We start from the raw sequence: 22779 nt of genomic DNA on the forward strand, positions 1-22779 counted from the left end.
ACTACGATTGGTAATGTTGCAAATGTAAGGACGGATTAAGTTGTGTATGTAGATGATGGACTGTGACGTGAAACGGCACAGCTCAAAAAGATAATTGTGTGGAAATGCTAAAACATCTATGCGTGGTCTGATAACCATCTCCCGACGAATATTTAATTCTCTGCGCAGTAATGCTGCTCCTTCATCCACGGGATCGTTATCAAAAGGACATGCCATGTTAGTGAAAAAAGTCGCCACCTACTGTGCCTAATGGACTTCTAATGTACTGACTCTGATTTTTTAAATGATTTTTTAAAATGACAGACGGCAGAAGTAGGCTACGCCAAAACTCGGCTGCTACCTGAATGAATGAGGAAATCAGATGGAGTGTGTGGCTCTGAAAGAGGGCGGAGACAGAGAGAAACTCGAGGTTCATTGAGAAAAACCTGGTCCCGACCAGGTTAGGTTCATAGAGTCTGTTACTACGGTAACTGACCGAGAGCTTAAGTTACCTCTCTCTCTGAAACAGGTTAGAGTTACCCCTCTTTCTATGGTTTGAGTTAGCCCCCTTTTTGAAAGGGAAAACTCAGAGTTTCCCTCATTTCAGGGTTAACAGACTCTGAGTTTTCACTAAACCTGCTTTGTGAAACGGACCCCTGGAGTGGCATGAAACTTTATCCTCTGTAAGGTTAATGGCAATGTTCCTGGGTGTAATTGTGCACATAGAGATCTTTGTCTTGTGTTTAAATTATACTTCACGTAAGGTTCTACACTGTAGCCATTCTTTATGACAATAAGTTCATAATTTTGGTTCATACTATATTTAAAAGGTCGTTTTTATGCCTCCGTGACCGGATGCATTATGTTTTCAGATTATCCATTCAGATATCCCAGAATATGTTGAAGGAATTTCTGTAAATTGGCACAAATTACCACTTGAACTTAATGATGAACTAGTCATTGGTGGTCAAAGATCAAGGCCACTGTGACCGTGTCTAGCTCATTCTTGTCAACAAGATATCTCAAGAAGGCCTTGAGAGAATTTCTTCAACTTTGGCATAAATACCCACTTGGACTCACCGATGAACTGATTAAAATTTGGTGCTTAAAGGTCAAAGTCACTATGTCCTTGTGTCCATCTCATTTTATAAATGTGATATCTCAAGAAGATCTTAAGGGAATTTCTTCAAATTTGGCCTAAACATCCACTTGGACCCAAGGATGAACTGATTAGAATTTGATGTTTGAACATCAAAAGTCAAGGTCACTTTGACCTCACAAAACATGTTTTTGGCCAGAACTCAGGATTTCATATACTAATTATGACTCAATTTCACAAAAATGCTTAATAGGATAAAATACTGACGTGATGACATTTTATAACTTTACTGTATCATCATAATGGTACACAAAAACACATTTTTGGCCATTATTCAACACCGTATCTTAAGAACAGAAGGGGAGACATTTGGTCAGATACTGAATTGGTGACTTTAATCTTGGGTGTCCACCTTGAAACTGTGCTGATTGTATAGATCTTCTGTGCCGCCAGGGGGAAGATGTGTGTGAAGTGTCCATGTTCTCACAGACATAGATGTAAATCATAGACTGTATGCAAAGATGGATGACACATCTCCACTTACCCCCACTGTACAGAAAGGAAGCTAAAATATGATTGATACAGCCACTGACATCTTGCTCTCGTAATGTCATTTGGAGCAAAGTCTGCGCAGTAGCGATCTCCACTATATTAAGTTTCCCGCCCATACACTCGTCCAAACAACCGCTAACTGTGCCACTGAATGCAAGCATACCAACTGGCTCAACTGATCCCTGACTTGGCTCACACAGTTGTCAATCAAAATCCCTGTTTTATAGCATTATAGGCCTATAACTAATTAAAACCAAACATGGGGCGTCGGTGGCTTAGTGGATAGAGCAGGCGCCCCATGTACAAGGATGTTGCTGCAGCGGCCGGGGTTCGATTCCAGCCAGAAATACATCTGTATTCATCCTCAAGAGGATGAAGCGGTTAGAAGATGGATGAAAAATACTCATGTTAAGTGCTTGAGCACCTTACTTACCACCACTGATCACAGGTCTGATCTGGATCACTTTATGTGGCATTATTTGTTGTTGACCCCCCTTCTTTTCTGGATTGGAAAATCTTTCGTGAAAAGAGCCATGAAATAACCATCTTTGTGATGACCAAGGGTCTTAAGCGAGAGGTTTTTTGGGGCCAGCTGTCTCAGAGAGAACACAAACCTAACCTGGTGTCATGCGACGGGCAGCTGCTCTGTGACCTCCTGAAGGTGAATGCTTGATTTGGTAGACAAATATCTATGGAAAGCTGAAAGGCTCTGTGTGTATGCCGCCCAGTACAGCTGGCATGGAGACATGCCATCAATGCAAATGGTCTTTCAACAAAGTCATGACGTAAATCCTGTAACACCCCTCAACACAAACACACACACACTCACACACCCTGTCCAGCCTAAGCCTCTTTTTGATAGATGTGCTCACTTGCTTTGACTTCAATTCAGATATGTACCTGACAGATATGCTGGAGTACAGTCAGATTTTTGTTTGCTAGTTGCAGCAAAGTTGACAGGTTAATCATCTGCTTCCTGTATAATGCTGAATGTAAAGCCAAGGTAAGAGCTTTTTATTCATGTATTTTTATCTTTGTGTGAGAGATCTTTACCAAGGCTTAATCTCACTACGTAGCACTTACCTGTACTATGGACAGTATTCTAATACTATCTAATACTTATTTCTAATATATTTGTGTAAAAAGCACCTTATAGTATTTCTATGAAAACACTCATCTGACTTGATATGTTGAATGGTGCAACAAACATCCTCCAAATTCCTCCACAGAGCCATATGTCCTGTTACATCTAAAACAGTGGTGTCCTTGTTACTGCAATATAAACCCTCAGCCTTTCAAAGACAGAATGAAATGCTTAATCAGTCAGTGTAAGAATGTTCTGCTATTCTTGCAGTAAATAATAAGGAACAGCACAATACCGTTAGTAGGAAATGTACTCTTTCACAGGCAAAAGAACAGACAGCTAATGCATATATTAACATATATTTTATATCATCTAGGTGGACTGCAGGGAGATTTCTCTACTTAAATGAATAAGTGACTGCTGTGGAAAATCAAAGTAAGTAAATGGGTAATTTTAATTGGGGAAGTGGTGTGTGAAAATAGTTTTCTCTCCCTGGAAAAACTCATACTGCATGGAATCTGTCTTCTAACACTGAAAAATCTTGAAAGTCTACTTTTGTGAACTTTGTGATGCTCAAAAAAAAGAACATATCGACACAACAGAGATGGGCAGAAATACATCTGTATTCAATTCAATTTTTCAATTTTATTTAAAAAGCCCAATATCACAAATCACAGTTTGCCTCACAGGGCTTTACAGCATACAACATCCCTCTGTCATTAGGACATTTGTGTTACATATTTCAAATACTTGCTCATCAAATGTATAAAAATAAAATACTGGCACGAGAAAATATAGTTAATTAAAATACAATATAAGTAATTTTCTGTATTTTCTATTCCATACAAACTAATATTATCACATTTTAAGCATTATGTAGCCTTGATATAGGTGTGTCTCTAACCTGATGGTTCAGCTTTTTTGAGGTAGGGTTATATGGAGCAATTTACCCATAGTCAGTGTATTACATGCACTACACAGCAGTCGTCACACCCCAAGTTTGGAGAGGCTCACATTAAAACTAAGTAATCTACTGCTGTGGATGGGAGCCAGCAGGAAAATGTATTTTAGCCACATCAGGAAAACAATATCAGTTTAAATGTATGGTATATTGAGAGTATTTTCATGGCTTTTCCTCTCATCAGACAGCCCGTTCTGATGGGGAAGCTTCAGTTCCCCATCTATGCTCTTTTCAAAGCCAACAGACTCCATTGACAAAAACAGTAATTTTAGCTCACTGATTGTGGAAGCTGCTGATCTACCTCTGCTTTGATCAGTTTGTTAGTTTGTGTTACTGTGTGACTTTTGTGAATCTGAACTAACCCTTTAAAAGACTAAAGTCACACAACATCACAGACAAAAACTGTTGAAGGCAGTGGTAGACCAGCAGCTCCTGAATACAGCAATGTTTAATCACAGTTTTTCTCACTGGAGTCTGGCTTTGAAGAGCACAATATATCAGCTTTATTTTACAGTTGGAAATCGTTGTCTGATTGTGAGGTAAGGCAGTAAAAAATATCTTAAACATAGAGTTCCCTTAAACTGATATTGATTTTTTTTAGGTGGGACCTCTTTAAGGTGGCTAAAATATGTTTTGTTGCTGACCCCTTCACAGCAGTAGATTGCCAAGCTTCCACATCGGACTCCGGCCTGCCTCTCCAAACTCGGGGTGTGCCGACTCACATCTACTGTACTTAATAAGCCGTCTTTGGATGAGTACCCCATATAACCACACTTTAAAAAATCTGAACCTTCCCTATACCCCCCTACACTGAAAGATAGTGCTGCTAGATTTGAAGTGGCTAATCAGGATATCTTGGAGGTGGGAAGCTGTGAATTCAGGGGTGCATGCTGGGTAGTTTCCTAAGTCATAGTGACCACTGACTGAATGAACAGCCAATTAAAATGCAAGCGGGGTAACTGATCATATAGACCACAGTGATGCACCAATTCATTTAGATGACAATAAGACCGGGCATTTAGCAGATGCCTTTTTTCCAAGAGTGATAAATATGTACAATGAAGTAAGTAAATTTCAAAGATCCCCAACTTCACAAGGTACCAACTGAATGAGTGCAAAAGACATAAAACAGTGTAACACAGGACAAAATAGTATAGTTCTTAAAGTATTTGGTTATAAATTACATCCAATTTTTTCTGTCCAGCAAAACACAAATTATAAAATACTCAAAAGCAATTAATTACATGTTTTTAATACATTTAATTGGAACACTGCCCATTTCTGCCACCCAACAATCAACAAAAATGGACACTGTAAGCTAAAAAATAATAATAATTATTATTATTATTATTATTATTATTATTATTATTATTATATTATGTATATGGCATTGAGGTGTTCTTGTTATTCTGTCCGACTCTTAGGGATTGGTAAATGTATGCATTTGAGTGTATGCAGCTGTGGTTACTGTATGCTAATTTCAGTCTGCTGGTGTAACATAAATAGTCCAATGTTTATAACCACAGTGCAATAAGGGTGAAAAGGAAGCCGTGTCCTAACCCAACAAGAAAATGAGGTGGGCATGACCTAAGCCACATCAACTGACCTCTGACGACACTGGGTATATACTGCCACTGATATGGGCAGGATGTCAACAAGGCACTGTTATAAGAGGCAGTGAAAACCACCAAGTCATTGTTTGTACTCATAGTCCAAATTCAAAGTGATGCAAACAAGTTTGGATGGAAAACAGATAACTGCTGATGATAAGAAGTTCTGGGGAAACATATTCAAATATAGTGTTGCTAAAGAACTAATGCACAAGTCAAATAAAACTATATGACAGTAAGGTTATTTTTGCTGAAAGACTGTGTGAACTGAACAGACATTAAAAAGTCTATTACATTGTTTAAACTGTATTTGATTTTTATGTTTTTCTAAAGGCCCTAGTACTTTTTTTTTTTCAACCTTGACAGTGACAGGTGTATTCTCATGTATTATAAAAGAGACTGTCTTGTAAGTCTTAATGTCTGTTTTCCAACTGATCATGAATGAACACATAAACTGTTCTGGTTAACACATTCTCACTCCAAGCTCGTCACATATCGACGTGCTTGGTCATGGACATTTCACTTCCACGTACGATGTGCAAGGTATCCTGGGTGCATTGGGTGTTGACATTCTGGGACACTGTGTCAATACCGTGTCAAGTTACACTCCCATTTTCACAGGAAATTTAATGTTTACATACAGTCTATTTCAAAATAAACGCACTAAATTGTTACAGTGGCTCGAATTGACTTTTTTCCCCTTCAACAACAAAGACACATGGTTATGTTTAGGCAACAAAAGCTGCTGCCACATATCATGCCAACGTTATTGGACGCCTTTTTTTGTCGGTTTCTGACGCCACAAGTCACTGCCCAAGCACCAGATTTGGAAGACTTCAGAGTGAGACCGGGCTCTCCTAGCTGGCAAAAGTACTCAAGAGGAGACAAAAACACTGCAGAAAAACACTGAGTATCAGCAACTTGGAATTCAGAGGTCCATACTACGAAACCAGTTCAACTTACCCAGGCTATCTTTTGTTATCAAGCTTGACTAACCAGTCACATTGGCCATCTGGATAACTGCTACTACAAAACTGGTGGAAAAGTAGCTTAGTTAATGACTGATGAGGTCCATCTAACCCAAATGTTGCATTTAAAATAGCAGGAACCAGTTAACAGTGTGTGGATTATTTTTCTAAAAAGATTTTCCTTTTTTCCCCTAGTTCTCATCATACAGGTGTCTCATGTAATTCCAAGCAGCAGTGATGGAATCAGAGAATTAAATATCAACACTATCACTGTGGACTAAAATAAACTTTGCTTAAATTAAAATCATGTGTTCAGTGTGTATACAGTCTCTACGTTTGTCCATAGTGGAACCAGTGGAACTAGAGCCCTGAAACAATGAAATGACCTGCTATTACCGCTGAGATCTAACACTATGTAGGTTATTCTTTCTTACCTGAGACTCCGGACTTTTGTCCATGAATACTTTCCTCTTCAGTGATCTGATTGGTCAGAGGTCGAGGTTTTGACATGCTTAAATATCTGTCCATTGGGATGGAAACGGCTGTGATCCGATACTCTTAAGATAACCTGCTCTGTAGCAGGTTATCTGTTCAGCATATGTTACCAGCGATTTAACCCGGTAAAAAGAGAACAAGCTTTGTGGTACTGAAAAGTAGTGATGGCCAAATGAAACCCACATTTTCTTTATTTCCTGAGCCCACTAGATGGTGCTCTTGGTTTAAAGAGAGAGGCTCAAAAAATGGCAATTCAGTGTGCTGTCAGCCTTTTGTTGAACAAAAAGTGCCATCTAGTGGGTGCAGAAAATAAATAAAATGCTTCATGAGGCTTCATTTGGACATCACTGCTGAAAACCCAGAGTTAACCCTGAAGTTACCTCATTACTCCAAATCCTGCTTCCTAGTACAGGCCTCTGGTTTAAGCTGTGAAGATCCCCCGTCCATTCCAATTTCCAGTACTTCTAGGATGTCTAGATCTGTGATTAATGTCATCTGACTGCACCCAAATGCACACGACTTATTTGATGGGATGTCTGTAAGCCAATCACAGTGTTCTACATCAACTATCACTAAAGTAGACTGCAGTAGGGCCACGTCCCCCCCTTTTTTTTTTTTAACAAGCATGGCTGACCATCATGCAAGGAGGAAGTGCAAGGCACGTTTCAGTCTATAAATTGTATTGTTGAACCCGTTCTCATTCAGAAGAATGTTATTCCAAGCAGCAGTGATGTCACATATCGTCATTTTGTCAGTCGCCTTTCACTTCTATAATATAAAATATATATGCAAACGTGAGCAAATGCTTTTTTAGTCACCTTGTTCTTTAATTGCTGCTAATGTTAGTTAACCTCCCTCTCTCACCAGAGTAACAATGCGTTGTGGGGTATTTCTCTGTCTAATTGGAGCTGTGCACATTTGTTTACAGGTAAAGATATTTTTAAGTCTCATTGGTTATACATTTTGACAGAAATGTCACTAAGTGTATCTTGTTTAAAATTCTACTTAAATTTTATTTCTATATCATCTCATTCTGACTAAAAAATTGAAATGACAAAAAATAATTTGCATGTTAATCTATGTTCATTTGGAATGCTAAAATAATTTTAAAAAATGTATATATTTTAAGGACATAAGATTGAATCTCACCCATGACAGACAGACTAATTCAGTGTTGCCTGTTTTTGCCATTGCAGGTCATTGCAGCAGGTGAGTTGCTCAGCTACATACTGGACGCTTCAGTAAAATACCTCAAAAAACTTATTTAAATTGGGCCAGGATTAAAGGTCTGATCTTATCAGCATCTTAATAGTGCTGACCTTGAGAGGACAGAGAGCCAGGGAGAAATGGGCTGGCCATTGGAGCCTATTACTGTAGCTGTTTACAGCATTCACTTTACTTAAACAGCCTCTATCAACTCAACTCAACTCAACTCAACTTTATTTATATAGCCCTTTAAAACAGCCACGGCTGAAACAAAGTGCTGTACATAAATAGACAAAGCAACACAGGGACATAAAATAATTAACAGGAAATAAATACTAAAATAATTGTTTATTATATCAGAGTAAATCCCCACGACAGAGCAATGGTTTGTGGACAGCTATGAGACTAGAGTTGACTGTACGAATATGTCTTTTAAATAAATGATGTACAGTGGTGGGCAAAATGCCAGGGAGGGTAAACAGAAAAATGCTTTTCTGTAGGCCAACACAGAAGTTAGTATACCCCTTGTTCCGTCATCAAAATGCCTAGCTATTTCTTTTCCACTTGATTTTGGATTGTTGCAGAAAATAAACTCTGTGGCAAACAAAAGCTTATGATACTTACACATTTTGTTCAGCAAGATCATTTCTGAAGCGTAAATGCAATCACCAGAAGTAAAAAGCTAACTTTAGGCTATACACAAATGACACCACATTCACATGACAAAACATCACCACCACAACTTGACTGTAAAGCTATATTTGGCATGATGACATTCTGTAGTTTCACTTAGCCACGTGTGAGGAACCACCTTTTTAAGACACATAAAACCTTCAAAATTCACACAAGGCTACTTCTCAGAGAAACAAAATAAAAAGAAAGTACCAGTCTTTACAATAGCTACTGTAAGCTGGTTAGCAGTTGGCGGCAGCCAGTACTTTGAGTAGTCACTACATCACCAATTTTTTAAGATACAATAAATAATAAATAATAAGATAAATATATTGCAAAAATTACAGACAATTTTTAATATTCTTACTGTAACCTATCAGTTTCTGGTGAGACCAGGCCTTTTCACTTGAAACACTGAAATGAAATTTAGATGGCACTGTTATCTGTAACTGTAGCATGTTTACAATTTATCATGCAAGATAAGAACAAAAACTTCTTATAGTCTTTGAACTACAGTGGCATGCAAAATTTTGGGCACCCCTGGTCAAAATTTTGTTCACTGTGAGTTGTTAGGTAAGTAGGACATGAACTGAGCTCCAAAAGACAAAATGTTAAAGGTGACAAATTTCTTCAATATTTTAAGGAAGATTGCTTTTTAATTTCGATCTTTGAAAGTTTCAAATTAACCAAAGAGGAAAAAGGCCTGAAGGAAAAGTTTGGGCACCTTGCATGGTCAGTACTCAGTAGCGCCTCCTTTGACAAGTATCACAGCTTCTAAACACTTTTTGTAACCAGCTAAGAGTCTTTCAGTTCTTGTTTGGGGGATTTTCACCCATTCTTCCTGTGAAAGGCTTCTAGCACTGTGAGATTCGTGGGCCGTCTTGCACGCACTGCGCTTTTGAGGTCTATCCACAGATTTTTAATGATGTTTAGGTCGGGGGACTGTGAGGGCCATGGCAAAACCTTCAGCCTCAATCTTGTGCTTCTTTGAGGTGGTCTATTGTGGATTTCGAGATATGTTTAGGATCATTGTCCTGTTGTAGAAGCCATCCTCTCTTCATCTTCAGCTTTTTTACAGATGGCGTAATTGTTGCTTCCAGAATTTGCTGGAATTTAACTGAATCCATTCTTCCCTCTACCTGTGAAATGTTCCCCATGTCACTGGCTGCAACACAAGCCCAAAGCATGATTGATCCACCCCTGTGTTTAACAGTTGGACAGGTGTTCTTTTCATTAAATTCTGCACCCCTTTTTCTCCAAACACACCTTTGTGTCCAAAAAGTTCTATTTTATCTTCACCAGTCCACAGGGCATGTTTCTAAAAAACATCAGGCTTGTTTAGATGTTCCTTTGCAAACTTCTGATGCTGAATTTTGTGGTGTGAACACAGGAGAAGTTTTCTTCTAATGAGTCTTCCGTGAAGGTCATATTTGGACAACCCTGCATTCTCAGAGTGCAGTGTTCTGGTGGGATAATAGGGCACTATAAGCTCTCTAAGATATGATGGAGCCTGACCATTTTGAGCTTTGTAAGTTAGGAGTAGGATTTTAAATTCAATTCTGTCAGTACACGTGCCGCTGCATTCTGAATTAGCTGGAGAGTTTTTAAAGATTTATTAGGACTACCTGATTATAGGGAATTACAGTAATCCAGCCTAGAGGTAACAAAAGCGTGGACAAATTTTTCTGCATCTTTTCGAGTCAGGATAGGCCTAATTTTCGCAATATTATGCAGATGAAAAAATGCAGTCCGTGAGGTTTGTTTTAAATGAGAATTAAAAGACAAATCTTGATCAAATATTACTCCGAGGTTTCTTACGGTAGTGCTAGAGGCCAGAGCAATGCCATCTAGAGAAACTATGTCATCAGATAAAGAGTCTCTGAGTTGTTTGGGGCCAGGAACAATAACTTCAGTTTTGTCTGAATTTAACATCAGGAAATTGGTGCTCATCCAGGTTTTTATGTCTTTAAGGCATTTTTGAAGTTTAGTTAATTAATCAGTTTCTTCTGGCTTTATCGATAAATACAATTGTCATCCGCATAACAATGGAAATTTACAGAGTGATTTCTAATGATGTTACCTAAAGGAAGCATATATAGAGTAAATAGGATTGGTCCGAGCACAGAACCTTGTGGAACTCCAAAACAAACTTTAGTACATAAGGATGATTCATCATGAACATGAACAAACTGAAAACAATCAGATAAATAAGATTTAAACCAGCTTAGTGCAGAACTTTTTAGGCCAATAAAATGTTCCTGAAGCAATGTTCCTGAACCTCTCTGTAGCAGAATTTGATGGTAAATTGTGTCAAACGCCGCACTAAGATCTAATAAAACAAGTACAGAGACAAGTCCTTTGTCTGAGCAATCAGAAGGTCATTTGTAATTTTAACTAGTGCTGTCTCAGTGCTATGATGCACTCTAAATCCTGACTGAAATTCCTCAAATAAATTATTATCATGGAGAAAATCACACAGCTGGTCTGTGACTAATTTCTCAAGGATCTTTGACATAAAGGGAAGATTAGATATTGGTCTATAGTTGGCTAACACCTCTGGATCCAGGGTGGGCTTTTTTAGTAGAGGTTTAATTACAGCTACCTGAAATGATTGTGGTACATAGCCTGTTAATAAAGATATATTCATCATGTCTAATATGTGAGCGTTAAGGTAAGACTTTAAGTAGCCTAGTTGGGATGTGGTCTAAGAGACTTGTTGATGATTTAGATAACTAACTCCTCATAACTAACTCATTTTTTAATTACATTATGAACTGAGGAAACAGCTACCTGAAAACACTTTGTCATCTTCTTATAGCCTTCTCCTGCTTTGTGGGCATCAGTTATTTTCGAGTGCTAGGCAGCTGTTTAGAGGAACCCATGGCTGCTGATTGTTTGGACAAGGTTTCAGGAGTCAAAGTATTTATAAAGTTTTGAAAGTAGCATCGCCTGGCCTTTCCTAATGATGACTGTGAACAAGCCATAGTCGTAACAAGCTATTATGGTCTGAGACCCTGGTAAAAGTTGTCTGAGAGATCTAATGTCTTGGGGTGCCCAAACTTTTACATGGTGCTCCTTGCCTTTTTTCACTCAAAAATTGTACAAAACAGAAATAATGCACTAATCTTACTTAAAATATTGAAAAGCACCTTTCATCTTTAACTTCATGCCTTTCAGAGATCAGTTCAATTTTTTGCAATGAGAGGTCAAAGTGTATTTATAAGCATTTACTAGCATTTAGCATTGTCGCGCTAATCAGGGCATCATTTCATGCTGTATTTCTGTTGGTTGGTTTGTAGAAATAGGTCGTAAAAGCAATCAGACAATTAAATGGTAATCCCAAATTTCTGACAGTGTCAGAATTTTATCCCAGGCTGTCTTTGATTGCCAGACCATGACAACGGCCATCCTTGAAATACATCTATTAAGTGCATAAAAAAAAGTCTGAGTCAAGAGTGTTGAATTTAAGTTTTCCATTCAGTATACAATGTATATTGTTGTGGGGTGAACTATTCCATTAAATTCATTTTCAATTCTACAGAGTTGCTAAAAAGACACAAAGATAACAAAAATATCTCATGTTGCTATAGAAAATGTCTACATTGCTGAGCTGATGGTGGAAAGTAACGTCACACTTGAGGCCCAGACCCTCTTGTCAGCTTGGAATAAAACTGACCTTCAAGTGAACCAAGCCATCACTGTGACCGTCTCAACCTCTGAACTGGTAGCAGGTATCATGCTGAAGCGCTTTCTTCTTTCTTTGATTGCTCTAAACAGTTCTCCTTTTATGTAGTGAGTGGCAAATGAATGGAGGTGGGTGGCATCCAGCATAGTTAAGTGTGCACTGCACAGTTATTGTTACGTGAAAGAAATCCAAATTTCAGCAATATAAAGACACATTAAGTACTCCATATCTTAGAGTTTTGAAAAGTCAGGAATCTCAGGACCTGACATAATGACGTATTAGACAGTTTTAGATTAGGACACAGATTCAGGAATTTGAGGTAACGTGGGAGCGTAGAAGAGCTGTTGTGCACACTGTGTCATTTTGGCACCTCCCAAAGGTCTTTCATTTGCTCCGTCTTCAGTAGTATTTTAACCTGCTTCCTCCTGCTAAAGAGACACTGTAATCATCTGTTCTGGGCCCCTAAGCCCTACAGTCAGTCAGTAACCAGACGTTTTGTGACCCTAAAGCCATATTACCTAAACACATGCTGGGGAAAGGATAGAAAGTAGGCATGGGTTTGGGATGTATGATGGAGGTTAATCGAAGATCCAAAAGCAAAAGTATACATAGTTGTTTACTTATTACCCTTCTTTATTAGGTTTCAAATCTAAGGTTCAGGTCAAGAAAGGGCAGTGCTATTGAATTTGTGCCTGTACATTATTATTATTATTATTATTATTATTATTTGTCATCTTGTGCCTCTTCTCATTGCCATGAGCTAGAGACATGAAACTTGGCCCAATAACTGAAAATGATGTGCAAATGCTTTGCCAAAGGCAGGGCTGAGGTGAAAATAGGATCAAGTTATCTTGGAGCCATCCTGATTAAACTCAGTGGACACATCCTTCACTAAGTCCTGAAAGTACCCACCAAGTTCCGTTTACATTTGATAAAAAGGGATCAAGACCTGAGACTTTGTGTGGAATTATTGAAATGCTGCATATATTGTAATGATGTAACAAGTGTGTCATTTGTCTCACTCCTTCTTCAGACAGAAATAAACCAGCTTTCCTCAGTTTTAGTGAGCCCGAAACCCACTCATTGCCGCTCACAGCTTTGATTTTAGCAACTGAGCTGCTTTTTTCTGTTGGCCGATAAAGTGCCTGAACCTGGGATTGCTGCTTGTGGCTATATTTCGATTTATTTTACATAGAGGGAAAGAGGGACCTGTTTCACAAAGCAAATACTATTTTTTAAGAATGTAAACCTTACACTGGAGATCCTGAATAACTAATCTTACAAAGCTAGTTACCTTAATTCTGATAAATATGGGTTTACCAAACCAACTACAGGCTAATGCAAGGGAAGACACAAATGACTATTCATAAGCAGCATCAACAGATCCAGAGCAGTGTAATTATTGAGATGAATTAAATATAGATCACCTCTCTGAAATCCATTCACTGCAAAAGTAAAAAGGTAAGACAAAAGTTACCAAAAAAAAGCACAGCGCTAAAATATAAATTTAAGCAATTAAACTCTGCATTTATTTGTAGACCCCTCAAGGGCCGACGTCACAGTGACGTTATTTTAGTAGCTGGAGGCAAAACACGACTCTCCACCACAGGGCTGTAAGCTACATAACAGTCTTAAAATGTCATCTTGTGTAACTGGGTAGCAGAGTGGAAGGAGTCATGGCTCAAAACATAAATTCTATTGTATACCAGCCGCCACTGTCCATCAACAAAAACAAGACAACTATGGTTAAATGTGATAAGATGAAATGGATGGATGGAGGCAATCATTAAAAATGCTATTATGTGCAGCACACACTTTATATCTGGTTAGGGAAAAAGTATTTACAAAGTATTTATAAAGTATTTACTGTTGTAGGGATCAATAACGTTATGTGTATTAATAGGAAGGAATGTTGGATTTCTCTGTAAATCTAACAAACCACAGGAAACCGTTCAAGTTTTGTCCTCCTTTGTAAGATTGGCATAATAATCAACCACAAAGGAAAATGTCCCACCTTCAGCAATCCTGTCAAATCATCTACCCACTGAGTGAGAGCATACGGGTCGGCCAGTCTGGTTACGTTTGTCAGCGTTTACTTTTTCAAGTAACACTTGCGGTCCCGTGACTGACCTGATATGGTGTGTTTGTAAATTCAGTCTGACGCTCTACACTAAAATGAGAGCCCTGTTGGTCAAAGAAACTGAGCGTTATATATCTATACGAATTGACGAACAGTTAAGTTAATCATGCACTCTGCTCTGTGCTCTGCTGCTCTGTTTCCCCAGACAGAGTGCCTAAAGTGTGCTCTGCCATTCCGAGAGTGCGGTGCTCTGGATAACTGACCGGGACATTCCAACAGCACTCCAAATTTCTAAACAGCCCAGTTTGTGCGAGAGTGTCCTCTGGCACTCGGAGAGAATATTTCTGAATGCACCACTCGCATTATCTTTCTCCATTGTCTAAAACAAGCAAACAGAACTTGCTAGCTAGCACCAGCTAATGTCTGTGAAGAAGACATCTGTTGTTTTGACTCCAGCTAAGCTTAAGGTCTATTCCAATGTACACTGCATTTAGAAAGTATTCAGACCCTCACTTTTTTTCAGTTTGTGAAGTTGCAGCCAAGTGGCAGCCTCCGGGGCTGAAAAATGAAACCAACATGGAAGTGCCAAAAACTGCATCATATCACATCAGTATCATATGTCATAAAAATGTAACATAATATGCCATAAAATGTCATTAAAACGTCATAATACAGCATCCTATATCTTAGTATAATAATTATGTCATAAAAATGTCATTAAAAAAGTCAGTGTGTGCACTTTTTTTGTGAAGCCCTCACTTATATGCTGGGGTGGATCTGACTTACTGACTGTAGTGATGCCTCGAACACAGCCTGTTGCTCAAGCTCAATCTTTAAGCCTTTATAAAGTTAAAATGAGGGAGTAATAAAATCAAATAACCCCCATGTACAACTGTCATGAATACTCAAATCGGCTACAAAGACCAAAGCCATTTTTTGTATCAGGCTGTTTATTTCTGCTGTAAAGTTGGGCATATTAACATGGGGTCTATAGAGATCGACTTTGTTTTGGAGTCAGACTCGTGCGGCCATTTGATAAACTGCAGTTTTTGGCACTTCCATGTTGGCTTTACTTTTCAGCCTTAGAGGCTGACTCTTGGGATTTGACAGTTGTGCTTCTCCATCCAGAGTGCCGGATTGTTGGAGATGAATCAACCTGCAACTGCAGTACTGGGTACATTTGGAGCAATGAAGTGTGCTACAATTACAACTGTTGCCGTGAAACTTCGTGCACACAAAATGTGTCCCACATTACACCACTCTGCGTTGCCAAAGTCAAAGGTAACAGCCCTAATAGATAGATGTCCCTCCTTTAATAAAAGTCACTGTAATCTGAAAGTGTCCCTGTGTACAGCACTACTGTGCTGATAGATTTTATTTATGTTCTTTACTTTTTCCCATGTGGACAAATGTGCTTGTTAATATATTTGAACTCAACCAATGATGATGTTTGCAACCAATACAGTTCGCATTACTGGATCAGTAACAAAAGACACTTTGGATTCATCCATAGAAGGCAAGGTACATCTCGCTGTCATCACAAATGTATATTTATGCATTCTTGAAGATGTCTGCCACTGTAATACATGAGTCACATATAAATGATCTCATGCTTTTTCTTTTCGAAGCTTGAAGCTGAATTTGGAAGGCTGAATGGCTTTGAGTTCCTGAATGTAACTGAACTGAGGTATTGTACTTTGCAATGATATGGACTTTTACATGTCATTATTTTTTATTTTTATCAAAGAAGACCTTTGACTGAGATGAGTGGTACAACAGCACCTTTAACTGTTTGTGACTAGGGTTGGGAATCTTCTGGCACCTCATGGTTCAATTCAATTCCGATTCCAATACAGAGGGCAACAACTTGATTATAAAATGGTTATTGATGAATCTCAATGCATTAATATTTTCTATTTCTATAATTTATTTTTCCTCACTGTGTGACTACTTGATACTTTTAAAACGTAGCATATTGTATTCCTTAGTGATCCATAATAAAATTTAAATATAAAAGACTGATTTACTTGCATACAGTTTGGCTCTTGTACAGGTCCCTTTTCCCTTCAACCTTAAAGCAAAAATGCTTCTGTACCCGAGCTTTAAAACCAGTCGGATTGTATCCATCTGCGGTTGTTTAGGGTAACCCACTGTGGGATATTTTCCCCAGCATAGTATTTGCGTACTGTAATATTTCACTGGAAATAGTTTGCAGTTCACATACTCTTAATGGTTTGCAGCCTTTTTATTTAAAAGTTGCTTGCATTAATGAATGAATTACTTCATATGAAAGCATCTTACAGTCTCTTGCTAGTATAGCAATAACGAAATAAGGGGAAGGTGGCTTGCTGTGCTGTGTCGTTTAATGTCCCCAGTGGTGGAGAGCAGCTTCTCTGTTGTAACTTCAACTCCGGGGAAAGCCAAGACTCTGAACAGGCTGGGCAAAGGAGTTTTTGAGGTGAAACCGACTGAGCATAGAGTTATTTTCTTCACCACAGAGTTGGTTTATGTTGCGTTATGCTGCAGTGTGTGTGTGTTGGCCAGCCGGTTTCATTTATTAACATTCCTGCTCAGTAATGTAACTTCAGTCTCTGGGTAATAGCGTAAAAAACATTCACAATAAACTTCATATTTATCCCACAATTTAAGCCACTAAAATTAAAACAAGCTCTCAGCTGCTGCATTTTGTGAAGATAAATTCCATGTTAACTTTAGTGTGTGCTGTACTGTAGACTGTCCAGGTGCTACACTGCCCTCACAGTTGAATTCCATCTCTCTAGATCTGTCAATATCATGTTATTAATCAACATTTAGATCATCAATTATTGAAATTTGCGAATCAATGCAGAATCATCCACGATGCATTGCAATGCATCTAAGCATTGATTATTTCCCACACCCCTATTTGTGACCTACAGAATTTAGTAGGTAGAGTGTTTTGGAGGGCAGTACAACTTATGGAGGGATGCACTAGTTGTGAGGCTCAGTACAGGCAAAGACAGCATATTTGTCTCTGCTTGATAGGTGCATTTACCCTTTACTCCATTATTCTAATATACCTGCAACAGCAAATTTCCAGACCTCTTGTCAAATCTTTTAAAAACAAGACCTGGTCATATTATAGATAAAACAGAAGAATCACTTCAGACCAACTTTACAGCAGTAACATCAAAGTCTGATTATGCCTTAAATATATTTTCATATGCATATATCTGTGCAGGTTGAAAATGTTTTAACTTGAGTGAAACATTTGCAGTTGTTTAAGCTTGTATGATTCCATTTATGGATGTACAGAGACAATAGGAAAAGATAAGAGAGATTAGAGCTCCTGATTAGTTTTGACATCATAAACACTTGACAAACACAGTGATTAGTGCATACTTCGCCAACAAGCTGCTACAGCTAACATCTGCACAGCCGGTACATTTTTCTGTTTTGTCAAAAATAATTCAGCAGTTGAATTTGTTTGAATAAAGGTAGGTGGGAATTCACCTCATATTCAAGTCACACCCTAAAAATTAGCATAGGCTGCTGCATGTAATTTAAATATATCATCAGGAAGCTAATGTTTTTCAGCTGTCCCACCTTGGTTCTGAGCATTTCAGGTGACCATCTCCTATTACTTGCATCTCAAAGACAAACAGATATTTTCTGTCTTATTAACCAATTGTCTTTCATTGATCTTTTCCAAACCTTAAAGGTCAGGAAACACAGTTACCGACTTTGAGGCAGCTGTCAGCATCAAATTGAAGACTTCTAAACTTCAAGAGATTGTGAAAAATCTGGAAACCAAACTTAAAGCTGTTGTTCAGGTCGAAACTGAAGGTCAGTATAAAGGTGTTGCTGTTAATGCCATTTACTCATGTCATGTTAGCTTAACTATTTATTAGTGCATGCTCTCAATATACTGCTGTATTGTTGCAATGAGTGTATTTGACCATGATGCATTAGAATTAGGACTCATTAGCTTTGGTTTTTATTAAAAAAAATTAAATCCAGGAATCTATTTGTATTTTGTTAATTAAATAAATTACAACAGAATAATATAAAATGTGTAATACCGTATCTTAAAAACGTTGATGCTAACACAATAAGAGGGACCATTGCATCTGGGCTGTAATCGGCAGCATTTCACATTTTATACCTTATTTTTATCTTTGCTTTCCATCCCCTTACCTTTGCTTATTGCAAGAAGAACTGATTGTGCAGTTAACTGCCGCCAACAGGACTGGATGTGTCAATCAATCAATCAATCAATCAATCAATCAATCAATCAATCAGTTTTATTTATAAAGCCCAATATCACAAATCACAATTTGCCTCACAGGGCTTTACAGCATACAACATCCCTCTGTCCTTAGGACCCTCACAGCGGATAAGGAAGAACTCCCCCAAACAAAACCTTTAACGGGGGAAAAAATGGTAGAAACCTCAGTAAGAGCAACTGGGGAGGGATCCCTCTTCCAGGACGGACAGACGTGCACTAGATGTCGTACAGAACCAATCAACATGATAAATTAACAGTAATCCGTATGACACAATGAGACAGAAAGAGAGACAGAGACAGAGACAGAGAGAGACAGAGAGAGATGCAGGACAGATGGTATCGGTAATAGCTTACAACAACATTAATGAAAGTAATAATATTATAATTATAATTGCGGCTGAGGAGGAGGAGGAGGCATCTGGCAGGACCACGGCAGCAGCACAACCACACACGTCACTCTATCTAGGCACCACTGTAGAGAGAAAGAGAGAGAGAGAGAGAGAGAGAGAGAGAGAGAGAGAGCAGGTGCTCTGTGTCTTTTAGGAGGTCCCCCAGCAGACTAGGCCTAAATCAACCTAATTAGGGGCTGGTACAAGGCAAGCCTGAGGCGGCCCTAACTATAAGCTTTATCAAAAAGGAAAGTCTTAAGTCTAGTCTTAAATGTGAAGACGGTGTCTGCCTCCCGGACCGTAACAGGAAGATGATTCCACAGGAGAGGAGCCTGATAGCTGAAGGCTCTGGCTCCTGATCTACTTTTGGAGACTTTAGGGACCACGAATAACCCTGCGTTCTCTGAGCGCAGTGTTCTGGTGGGATAATATGGCACTATGAGCTCTCTAAGATATGACGGAGCTTGACCATTTAGAGCTTTATAAGTTAACAGTAGGATTTTAAATTCAATTCTGGATTTTACAGGGAGCCAGTGCAGAGAAGCTAAAACAAGAGAAATATGATCTCGTTTCTTTGTTCCTGTTAGCACACGTGCTGCTGCATTCTGAATTAGCTGGAGAGTTTTTAAAGACTTATTAGAGCTACCTGATAATGAATTGTTTGGGACCAAGAACAATAACTTAAGTTTTGTCTGAATTTAACATAAAGAAATTTGTGCTCATTCAGGTTTTTATGTCTTTAAGGCAATTATGAAGTTTAGTTAATTGATTGGCTTCATCGATAAATACAATTGTGTGTCATCCGCATAACAATGGAAATTTACAGAGTGATTTCTAATGATGTTACCTAAAGGAAGCATATATAGAGTAAATAGGATTGGTCCGAGCACAGAACCTCGTGGAACTCCAAAACAAACTTTAGTATGTAAGGATGATTCATCGTGAACATGAACAAACTGAAAACAATCAGATAAATAAGATTTAAACCAGCTTAGTGCAGAACCTTTTTAGGCCAATTAAATGTTCCACTCTCTGTAGCAGAATTTGATGGTCAATTGTGTCAAATGCCGCACTAAGATCTAATAAAACAAGTACAGAGACAAGTCCTTTGTCTGAAGCAATCAGAAGGTCATTTGTAATTTTAACTAGTGCTGTCTCAGTGCTATGATGCACTCTAAATCCTGACTGAAATTCCTCAAATAAATTATTATCATGGAGAAAATCACACAGCTGGTCTGCGATTACTTTCTCAAGGATCTTTGACATAAAGGGAAGATTAGATATTGGTCTATAGTTGGCTAACACCTCTGGATCCAGGGTGGGCTTTTTTAGTAGAGGTTTAATTACAGCTATCTTAAAAGACTGTGGTACATAGCCTGTTAATAAGGATATATTGATCATATCTAATGTATGAGTGTTAACTAGAGGTAAGACCTCCTTAAGTAGCCTAGTTGGGATGTGGTCTAAGAGACACGTTGATGATTTAGATGAAGAAATCACTGCGGTTAATTGTTGAGGAGGAATCGAGGAGAAGCTATCTAAATATATATTAGGTTTTACAGCTGTGTTTGAGGTTAGATAGGTACTATCTGAGGATAGGAGGTCATGAATTTTGCCTCTAATAGTTAGAATTTTGTCATTAAAAAGCTCATAAAATCATTACTGCTAAGGGCTGAAGGAAAACAAGGCTCAACAGACAATTTAACATCTGGGTGATAATTGTTCCAAACTGATCAAAAATAGTGATCCTCTAACACAGTACATGTTTAGGCACTGAAGAAACCAGGTTATTTAGAGAAAGCAAGTTACGAAAGTAATCAGATACAATGTTTCCATCCATACTAAATCCACGTATACATGCAGCAGCATACAAGTCTTCCTTGATGATTTTAACTATACTCTCCTGAGACCCAGGTTTATGTTTGGTATGCCGTTTTAATTTCTCTTAGCTCTTTGGAATGAAAAGGACCTAATAAATATAAAAAACTTAGAATTGTCTTTGAACAGAAAGTAGTTTTTGGACAAAATGATGTCATCATATGGCAACAATGGCTTATATGGCATAACAGCATCTTAGTGTGTTACTATTGTTAAAATTGGCCATATCAAACTACAAACTTTATTATGCATAAAAAACAATTTTGAACCCTAAAACCTAGACCTAAAACAGGTTGTGTACCTTGTCCACTTTTGTGTCAGAATCAGCTGCAGACCTGACTTGGCAGAGATGGCTGCTATCTTGTTTTTAGATGGCTTAGTGTGTTGTGCTCTCACTACCACCAGATGGTATGAAAGTGTCCATGAAGTTCATCTGTTTTCAGACAACAGATCACATTTAACACATGATTGTGGCTCATAAATATTATGTTGTCAAGCTGCTAAGCTCCCAATATAATCATTATTTTACATGAAAAATACAGGTTAATAACAGCAGCTGTGTTGTGAGATTGGTTATAATGAGATGTATAATGAATGATGACAGAGATTTTAAGAAAACAAAAGGTTGTCATATTTAAGTACAGCAGAAAGTCAAGCCAAGTCAATTCTAATTATGAAGCCCAATATCATAAATGAAAAATTTGTCTCAGTGAGCTGCTGTGCACTTAAATCATTACATTGCAAGTAAATCATTAAAAAATATTGGCAAAGGATTTCTAAACTGTATTGTTAATATTGCTGCTCCATTTCTGAAATGTTTTAGAGGACACTAAGAGCGCAACAGAGTCATCACTGACCTGGAGCCCACCTGAATATGGATGGAGTATATTCAAATGTTTCATATCCCTAAAATTTTTTACAGCGTAAGATATAAGGTTGTGTAAGTTAATAAACCAGAACAACTGATAAAAGTCTTAACATGTCATAAATTTAAAAAATACAAAAATACAAAAAGTGGCTATCTTTAACCAAATCTGCAGAAAATGAATAAATAAATAAACACACAAAACAAACATTGATCCAAAAGTTTCTAAATGTAGAATCATGCTCAAAAAAATTCTCAACATTCAATTAGTTATCTGAACGTGTGCATTTTTAAAAGTTTGAACTTTGAGTGCAAAGATGTTTTGATAGTTTCATCTGTAGTAGAAATAATTCCTCAGTGCCTACATTGTTGTTGTTTTTTGGGGGGGTATTTCATATCCCTAAAATCTGTACACCCTAAAAGCTAAAAGGTTGTGTAAGTCAATAAACAGTAATAATTGATGAGTATTGAAATTATGTCATTAAAAACAATTAATAAATACAACAGACATTCCTATCAACCTGCTTCTCTGCTCCTCTGGCAGCACAACACTTTTTCACCGACTTTTGGACCACTTATCTTATAGCATAATGATTTCATCACAAGCACACAACATGATAGTGCAAAAGGCAAAAGATCTAGCTATCTGCTGCAAAATACAATTTACGCTCCCGCTATTGGATCAATTTTAAACAGGGTCGTGTAAACAACGATCTCCTGCTGCCATGACGGGACAATGTTGTGGCATCAGCACACATTTTCACTGTGATTGGACTGCTTGTGGCATAACGTAATGACGTCATTGCAAACACACAATATGATGGCGCAAAAGGCAGAAGTCTTGGCTTTCTGTTGCAAAAAGAATGAATGCTCTAGTTCTTATAGGTTCCAATTTTAGATTTTTTTAGACAGCATCATGAAAACAACAATCCCAAAGCTGCATATTGGAGATCTGATTTCAGAGTGTTAATATAAGAAGCATTCTTTTT

General features: G+C 38.0%; 1 protein-coding gene across 4 annotated transcripts in view; it reads left to right on the forward strand.

Annotated features, from left to right (window-relative positions):
• The first annotated feature begins 2464 nt into the window (after positions 1 to 2464).
• Positions 2465 to 22779, forward strand: part of adgrf3b (adhesion G protein-coupled receptor F3b) — a 54125-nt gene continuing 33810 nt past the window's right edge. For 3 of the 4 annotated variants that reach the window (XM_049590647.1, XM_049590650.1, XM_049590648.1), the window contains exons 1-9: positions 2465 to 2633; positions 3091 to 3149; positions 7616 to 7676; positions 7945 to 7957; positions 12217 to 12357; positions 15520 to 15672; positions 15857 to 15912; positions 16020 to 16078; positions 18092 to 18216. In XM_049590647.1, the coding sequence (XP_049446604.1) occupies positions 7623 to 7676; positions 7945 to 7957; positions 12217 to 12357; positions 15520 to 15672; positions 15857 to 15912; positions 16020 to 16078; positions 18092 to 18216 (601 nt within the window). In that variant the 5' untranslated portion in view covers positions 2465 to 2633; positions 3091 to 3149; positions 7616 to 7622. Of the gene's footprint in view, positions 2634 to 3090; positions 3150 to 7615; positions 7677 to 7944; positions 7958 to 12216; positions 12358 to 15519; positions 15673 to 15856; positions 15913 to 16019; positions 16079 to 18091; positions 18217 to 22779 lie in introns of those variants that run through there. The other variant, XM_049590649.1, reaches the window with a different exon arrangement.

This window comes from Epinephelus fuscoguttatus, linkage group LG11, assembly GCF_011397635.1.
Source record: "Epinephelus fuscoguttatus linkage group LG11, E.fuscoguttatus.final_Chr_v1".
Taxonomy (NCBI): domain Eukaryota; kingdom Metazoa; phylum Chordata; class Actinopteri; order Perciformes; family Serranidae; genus Epinephelus; species Epinephelus fuscoguttatus.